At 48.8% G+C, this 8,740-nt stretch overlaps 1 protein-coding gene across 2 annotated transcripts; it reads right to left on the minus strand.

Annotated features, from left to right (window-relative positions):
- Positions 1 to 2,745: 2,745 nt before the first annotated feature.
- On the minus strand, positions 2,746 to 7,202 carry LOC145535454 (uncharacterized). 2 transcript variants are annotated; one of them, XM_081563890.1, is made up of 2 exons: positions 4,506 to 7,202; positions 2,746 to 3,927 (listed from the first exon to the last, which is right to left on the minus strand). In XM_081563890.1, exon 1 carries the CDS (start codon positions 6,970 to 6,972, stop codon positions 4,516 to 4,518), a length of 2,457 nt encoding a protein of 818 aa, XP_081420016.1. In that variant the 5' UTR covers positions 6,973 to 7,202; the 3' UTR covers positions 2,746 to 3,927; positions 4,506 to 4,515. The 2 variants fall into 2 exon arrangements, with proteins under 2 accessions (XP_081420016.1, XP_081420015.1); XM_081563889.1 differs by having other exon boundaries at positions 2,746 to 3,935.
- Between the last annotated feature and the right edge of the window lie 1,538 nt (positions 7,203 to 8,740).

The raw sequence follows: 8,740 nt of genomic DNA on the forward strand, positions 1-8,740 counted from the left end.
CCTGGACCAGGATCTGGCCCCCGGACCAGGGTCTGGTCCTCGGCCCTGGCTGCAGGCGTCCCCTATGCTGTTGAAAAGAGAATATTTCCGGATGGAGGGGCTCGGGTAAAGGGGCCAGCTTCCCCATCGCAGGATGTTCGCAGTTGGGCTGATTCCGAGAGAGCAGGGCCCTGTTCTTCGGCGGAGAGACCCCAAGCACAGGCAGCGATGGTCTCCTGGGACGAATTCTAGACATCTGGCTACTGCTGGGAGGAACAACTGGCCACAGCCACGTGCAGTGGAATGGGTGAACTCGGGTTGTTTTGGTCTCGGTCCTTGGGGCTCACGTCACTGCCTCAGGAGAAGACTTAACGCCCCTTAACGCATGCGCCCTTCACTGCCCCCTTGTGGCCTCGGGCAGTCCCATCCCTGCATCACTCTAAGCCAGAGGTCTGTCCCAGACACCTGGCCACAGGCCCTGAGCCAACGTGGAGCTGCACTGTGGCTCTGAATAGGAGGGAAGACATTGGAGAGGACTGGGATTTGCTTAACAGGTGGCATGAACCAGACTCCTTGAGGAGTCTGGAACAAGGGGCCTCCAACACTGGGGCACACAGGTGTACAAGAAATTATATATATATATATATATATATATATATATATATATATATGTTAATTTAAAATAAGGCTATCAAGTTTCAATTATGCAAGATGGAAAAGTTCTAGAGACCTGCTGTACAACACTGTGTTTATAGTTAACAATTAGACCTCATGTTGTTTTTTTTTAACTACAATAAAAAAGACTATAAAAGATGTACAATTGCATGTAAAGACTGCTTAAAAAAATTTATCATGCCAGTGTGAGTGCGTATATATACATATATGGAATTAAACACATAAAAATATAAACAGTGGTACCTCTAGTGGTGAAATTCTGGTTGAAATTTTTTTCTAATTTTTCTAAAGTGAAATTAAGCCACATTTATAGCTATTTTTATGTAGCTATGTTTATAATCAGACATGTACTCAGGAAATTGATTTCTTTTGTTTCAGATCTCCTTGGTTCTCTCTTACATTTCTGAAATCAAAATACCTGTCCAGATTAGACATCTCCTTTATTTGAAGCATGGTTTCATCCCAGAAATCATTTCTTACCACTTTCATCATTCCAGTTCCTTTTCTTTACAAGGTAGAATTCTCTTATTCCTAAGGGATCTTAAGAAATGCTGAGCCCTTTGCTCCTGTCCATTCTGATACTAAAGCTGCTGCCACCTCTATCTACCACAGGGACTTTTTCTATAACCCACGTCTGCTGATAGGCTGTGCTAGTAGCAGATGCTCTCACAGGAAGTGCTCTCATTTGAGGCACTTATTCTGATTCTGCTTTTACTAGTGGGAATGAAAGGGGTTAAATGTTAGATGGCATACTAATTGTGGAAATAGAAATGGGCATTTGAAGACACTGCTCCTGTGTAGGGTCCAGTAGCAGGTACGAGATGATAGAATGGTGAGGAGGTGGTATAAAGGAGAATATTGCTATGATCCTTCACTTTCTCCACACAGATTACATCTTCTCTTGCACTGAAGCTTCCACAGGATCTAAAAGGCCTCTTTCCACTTCTACACCCTCCTGCTCAGTGAAATACCCATATCCCTCCTCCAGCATCACCACCTTTATAAGTGCCTGTAAGGGAGCAGTACCAGGCCCACCCCTATCATCAATAATGGCAGTGGCTGCTGCCAGTCCTGATTCTTTCTTCGTTTCCTCCACCACCATTTGTACTCTTCCTCTATTGCACCAGCACTGAATTTAGATCAAGCAGGAAAAATACCAGCACATGCCCACCTTTCCAAGTGTACAGGGGACATTAGGACCCACAAAATATCATACTATCTTCTCCCCTCCCTCTCAAATAATTTTGTTTTTTCACCCTGATAACCCTCTTCTTTTCCTACATTCCTATCCCTAGCCAAGACTCTTACCATTAGTCATCTCTGAGAAAGGAGAGCTCTCATATGACAGGGTCATTTTTATCTTCCACCACCTCATCTCACCATACCCGTTCCAAGATGTCCAGATCTTGGCACCCCTTATCCCAGCCAGCCTGTATCTGGTTTTCTATAATCCTGCGCACTTGGACCAAATTATGCTATGAAAGGAATGACCTAGAGAAAGGAAAATACTGCTTTATAATGCCTATGTACTCCTTACTCCATACCAGGACCCCAGGGAGAAAGCAGAGCCCCAGAGGGAAATGGTGATTGTAGAGAGACTATGTTGCATGTAGAGAAACTAGGTCATCAGGGCTTCTAGCACTGGCAGACACATCCAAGCTCCACTGGCTATAGAGAAGCAGACATGCCCACCCTCAAGAGACCATGTGGACTTGGACAGTGAGAGTACCAGGGACAGTAACAATGGACTGAAGGCCCCCATAGAAGGCCCCCCCTCCCATTCTTGGGCAATTCACAAGAAGAAGAGGGGCCCTTCAATAGTGAATGAGATTTAACTTTCAGTCTTCTCAGTGGGATGGAGGGAAGATTCAGATTTAAATAGTCACTTCTGGGAATTACCTGGAGGTCCAGTGGTTAGGACTCAGTGCTTTCACTGCCATGGGCCTGGGTTCATTCCCTGGTTGCAGAACTAAGTTCTTGCAAGCCTCATGGCTCAACCAAAAAAAAATAATTAATTTAAAATAATTAAATCAACTGCCACTTCTGAGCAAACCTGCCCCTGAGGTACACACTACACAGAAGACACAGCAGTAAGTAAACACTCTTTATTACTAGTTAGAAACAGAAAACCTCTGACAGAGCCTGAGCCTGGTGAGCTGGAATCTCCTGGGAGAACTCCAGGACACCTCTTGTTCTGACTGGAGGCTGCTCTGACTTCCCAGCCCCTGGGCTCCACCCTGGCTCCCCCTGGCTTGCAGCAGCTGCCTCAGGGGAGCAGAGAGCCTGCAGAGAACACACAAAGTGGAAAAAAAGGGCCCAAGGGCATTCTCAAGAGTACTTGTCCCAGTCCAGTTCTACTTTTAATCCAATTAGTCCTCCCAAGAGAATAACCATCCACAGCACGATGTCTGTCCTTGGAATCCATTTTGTTCTTCATCCACTGGCTGGAAAGGGGCTTCGGATGGTGGCTGCCTGAAGCTGCGTTGCCAACACTCCCCCAAGCACTTCTTTAAGTCAGTCATCCAGTGGTCTTTCAGGCAACCAGGAAACTAGCTGTCCCTCTCGAGGGAGGAAATCAGGAGTATCAGAAAAGTCCTGCCTGCACTTTTGTGAGGCCACTTTCCCGCTCTTTTCCCTACTCATTTGTGTCATCTGGGACCAACGAGATGAACAGTTGGGAAATCAGGTCCATCCACAAAAATCTCTTTGATCTTGTCCCTGGAACTACAGAAATATCTGGATGCTATTTCAACTGGGTTTACCCAAAGGCCACACGACATGCAAAACAAAGTCACCTCTAATCTATAATGTATCTCAAATTATGCTCTCCCCTGTCATCTAACCAAACTCATCAAAAAGATTTGTGTACCTTAGATAATGCCATATAATTCTACCTCCTATCATATACTAGACAATCAATAACTATTTGTTTAATTAAATGAAATCCATCAAATTTGCTATCATCTATAGAATTTAACACTGCAAACCCACCCCCAGCACTTCTGAAATAATTCCATATCAACAGAGAAATTAAATCTTAACAAAATTATTTTGTACCCCTTTTCCCTCTAATAAGTCCCAAAGCATCTCTTCTTCCCAGACTTCTTATTCTTCTTAGCTTCAGCCAGCTGGGGAGTCTCACTGAGGTGCAGGTCAGTCAGAAATGAAGTGTGATTTCTTTAGGATCTTGGAAGATCTTCTAAACGGGATAGGTTCCAATTCTTCAGCAATAGGCAAATTCCATGGGGCTCAGAGACAAACATGAGCCCCCACCTATAAAACTTAAAAACGAGAAGCAAACATGAACACTGCAGTAGTTTACAAAAGAACAACAGCATTTTCAAGGAAAAACAGTACTCCTAAAATTCAATATAGCATATAACTCTAAAAGCATATGGCTGTTCTGGGGCAAAGACATGGCATTTTCAGGAAAATGTGGTTAATAAGAAAACAGAAATTAGTGAAAAAAAAATTATTCATGACTTCAGTGTCTCCAGGGTATCAACCAATTAGCATCAGCCATCCGGAATCCAGCACTTGCAAACTTAAAAGAAATTAGAAGTCCTCTATTTTAAACACGTAATACTCAAAGTAGTCTACCTGTGTTAAAATAAGTGTACAAAATAAGAATATAATTTTGTGTGTGCATGCATGTGTGTATATATTTGTATGTGTGCTCAGATGATAAAAAGTGCTTAATTTGGGTAATGAAATAATGGATTATTTTAATTTTTTATTTCATAATTTTGGTTTTCAAATTTTCTGTGAAGTAAATGAGTTACTTTTTGATCAAAAGAGGAGAGGTTGTTAGGAAATTGGTTTTTCTTTGGAGTGTTTCCATTCTTACTTACCTTCCTGAAATCAGTGAGCTTGTCTTGGATCCGGGCCTCCACTCTCAACTGCCTTGCAGACTTTCTTGCATTTATAGCAGGCCTTGCGCGATGGAAAATTCACTGCTTTACAGTGCAGGCACTCCCAACGATTTTGACTGGAGAGTGTAGCAGACTTCTGCTGATGCTGGGAATCTGAGGATTTTTTCTCTTTTGGTTGCTTGGCCTTTTGCTCCTGTTTCTTTGTGCTTTTTCTCACACCACGACTTGTGCTGGACCCTGAGGGACATGTCTCCTGGGGCCTCTCTGGACCTTCTTGTTTGGGGATCTTGCTGCTGCCCATGGAGTACTTCTCCTGGGGCATCACTGGACATTCCTTCTGGCTGTGGCTCCTGCTGTCTCCCTGGGACACTGTCCCCTGGGGACAAACAGGGTCTTCTTCTTGGCTGTGGCTTCTGCTGCCCCCCATGGAGGACATCCCCTGGGGACACACAGCACCTTCCTCTCGGCTCTGGCTTCTGCTGCCCCCCCGGGGGGACATCCCCTGGGGACACACAGCACCTTCCTCTCGGCTCTGGCTTCTTCTGCCCCCCACGGAGGACATCCCCTGGGGACACACAGCACCTTCCTCTCGGCTCTGGCTTCTGCTGCCCCCCACGGAGGACATCCCCTGGGGACACACAGCACCTTCCTCTCGGCTCTGGCTTCTTCTGCCCCCCACGGAGGACATCCCCTGGGGACACACAGCACCTTCCTCTCGGCTCTGGCTTCTTCTGCCCCCCACGGAGGACATCCCCTGGGGACACACAGCACCTTCCTCTCGGCTCTGGCTTCTTCTGCCCCCCACGGAGGACATCCCCTGGGGACACACAGCACCTTCCTCTCGGCTCTGGCTTCTGCTGCCCCCCACGGAGGACATCCCCTGGGGACACACAGCACCTTCCTCTCGGCTCTGGCTTCTGCTGCCCCCCCGGGGGGACATCCCCTGGGGACACACAGCACCTTCCTCTCGGCTCTGGCTTCTGCTGCCCCCCACGGAGGACATCCCCTGGGGACACACAGCACCTTCTTCTCGGCTCTGGCTTCTGCTGCCCCCCACGGAGGACATCCCCTGGGGACACACAGCACCTTCGTCTCGGCTCTGGCTTCTGCTGCCCCCCACGGAGGACATCCCCTGGGGACACACAGCACCTTCGTCTCGGCTCTGGCTTCTGCTGCCCCCCACGGAGGACATCCCCTGGGGACACACAGCACCTTCCTCTTGGCTCTGGCTTCTGCTGCCCCCCATGGAGGACATCCCCTGGGGACACACAGCACCTTCGTCTCGGCTCTGGCTTCTGCTGCCCCCCACGGAGGACATCCCCTGGGGACACACAGCACCTTCCTCTCGGCTCTGGCTTCTGCTGCCCCCCATGGAGGACATCCCCTGGGGACACACAGCACCTTCCTCTAGGCTCTGGCTTCTGCTGCCCCCCACGGAGGACATCCCCTGGGGACACACAGCACCTTCCTCTAGGCTCTGGCTTCTGCAGGCTTCCTGGGCATATTCCCCCTGGAGGTTCTCAGAATATTCCTTCTGGGCATAGAAACTCTGGTCATATGGTGGGGCCACCGCTTCCTGGGCCCCCACTGCAACCCACTGACCAGGTGGGTAGATCTCCTGAGGAGGCACCTGGGGTGCGACTGCTACTGGCACTGCTGCTGCTGGGACTGCTCCCCCTTCCCTAACTGTTGAAGGTGATAAAGGTGTCACATACGTGAATCCCGGTGGGAATGGCACATGGTATGGGAATGGATGTGGCACTGGCATTGGTGGAAGCGGTTGCATTGGCTGGGCAAAGGAGCTCTGGGGTCCGGGGACATAAACCACACCTGCCGCGGCTGCCGTCTGACTCTCTGAATGTGGCATGTACTGTGCTCCCAGAGCCACCATCTTGCCGTGTTCCGGCACATTCACGGGCCATGCTGTAGCCCCAAGCTGCTCAGCTCCAGGCCCAGGCAGCATTTCATGTGCCACGGGTGCTGGCTGGGCCAATCTCTCAAGCTGGAGCAGTCGCCTGCGCAACGTATCTCGTTCATCTATCACGAGCTTCATGGCGACCCGTGTGCTTCGTAGATGCACTGCCGCCTCCTCACGCTCCTCACGGAGGCGCTTCAGCTCGTTGGCCAGGGCCCAGGAAGCTGCCTCACGCTCCCCAACCTGCTCCTGCAGCCGCCTGATACGGTACGCCTGCTGCTCCCACTGCCTTGCGCCCACACGCACGCTCAACGCCAACGCACTCCAGGCACAGGCCTTCTTAATGGCGCGTGGCACCCGCGGGTCAGAAATCACGACTCGTAGCTGATCCTCTATCTCATTCCAGGGTCGCGAGCAGAAGGCCATATAGAAATCGGGGCCACCCCCATTCATGAGGACCTCATTGTTGATGAACCTGATTACATCGATGTGGCGAAAGCCACTGGCATGGTCCCCAAGGTCCACAGCCATGGCTGCCGAGGCCTAGTCAACCAACCACCTCACTGAGGAAGATGTCGCCTTTCGACAGCAGCGGCAGCTAAAAGCTGATGCCGCTACCAAGTCCTCCCTTCACCTCCTGGCTCAGTCCTCTTTCAGTCCTAGTTCAGTCCTGGCCCGCCTCTTTCGTCCCTCACAGGGTCCCACTTTCTCCTCACCGAGAGTAGAACACGTCCGTTCACCGCCACGCCAACCGCCAAAGCGCAGACTACGTGACTCGTCACAGGCAAGTCGCAAGGCTGCTAGACCGGCCTTCCAGTCAGAGCCCCCTCTACAGGGTGAGCGGACCGGAAGCTGCACTGGGTGCCGCAATGAGCCCAGACATGGCAGAGGGGAGGGGGGAGTTGGTGCAGGCAGCAGGGCGCAAGCGCACAGTGGCAGCGGGCACTGCAGATCCCTTCCAAATGCTAATAGTTGCCAATCACGCACCTAGGGGCTGCAACCGCACACATACACACACGCACACACATATACTCTCTCTCTCTCAATCCTGTTGTAAAAGGAAGGGTGAATCAATGCAGATCAGAGAAGTTAAGTCGGGGCGGGGGGGATTTGGAGGGTAGGGAGTTGAGGTTAAGGAGACTGGGGCTTCAAGACCCCTAGTTTAGGGAGGTAAATATGGTGCAAACTTGGGGTCTATCAAAACCCAGAAAAGGGGTTGGACAGTGTTGGGAGAGACTTGAGAGAGAAAGCTGTGCTTGCACTACTGATGTGAAGAAGGTGATGAGGCTGCATGGTGGACAAGCAGTGGGAACCAGATAAATATGCCACTTTGGTATATTTATTAGTTTGATTAAATTTACTTAAGAAACAGCCAGTGTAAAGACACCCTGACCCTCATCCCCCTAAAACCAGGAAGTAAATATCCCATACGAAAATTACCCTCCCTATAAAACAGGTAAATAATTCAGCCATCCAAATTGAGTTTATTTTGGAAAAGCAGAAGAATTAAATTCAGGACATATAAAGTGTGGCAAACTGGAAGCAAGTCCAGTGAACGAAGGAGAGGAGTGACCTTAATATTTTTTTTTTCGTTTTTTTTCTTTTTTTAAATTAGTTTATTTTCTATTTTTTAACTTTACAGTATTGTATTTGTTTTGCCATACATTGACATGAATCCACCATGGATGTACATGTTTTCCCCTTCCAGAACCCCCCTTCCACCTCCCTCCTCATCGCATCCCTCCAGGTCATCCTGGTGTACCAGCCCCGAGCACCCTGTATCATGCATTGAACCTGGACTGGCGAATCGTTTCACATATGATAATTTACATGCTTCCATGCCATTCTCCCATATCATCCCGCCCTCGCCCTCTCCCATAGAGTCCATAATACTGTTCTATTTATCTGTGTCTCTTTTGATGTCTTGCATACAGGGTTATCTTTACCGACTGACTAAATACCATATATATGTGTTAGTATACTGTATTGGTGTTTTTCTTTCTGGCTTACTTCACTCTGTATAATAGGCTCCAGTTTCATCCACCTCATTAGAACTGATTCGAATGTATTCTTTTTAATGGATGAGTAATATTCCACTGTGTATATATGTACCACAGCTTCCTTATCCATTTGTCTGCTGATGGGCATCTAGGCTGCTTCCATGTCCTGGCTATTATAAACAGTGCTGAGATGAACATTGGGATACACGTGTCTCTTTCAATTCTGGTTTCCTCAGTGTGTATGCCCAGCAGTGGGATTGCTGGGTCATATGGCAGTTCTGTTCCCAGTTTTTTGAGGA

Source organism: Giraffa tippelskirchi, chromosome X (genome assembly GCF_054371585.1).
Source record: "Giraffa tippelskirchi isolate mGirTip1 chromosome X, T2T-mGirTip1v1.2.pri, whole genome shotgun sequence".
NCBI lineage: Eukaryota > Metazoa > Chordata > Mammalia > Artiodactyla > Giraffidae > Giraffa > Giraffa tippelskirchi.

Bases quoted from the DNA above. Each gene is read 5' to 3' on its own strand.
- LOC145535454 (XM_081563890.1), bottom strand. From the start codon at position 6,972: ATGGCTGTGGACCTTGGGGACCATGCCAGTGGCTTTCGCCACATCGAT.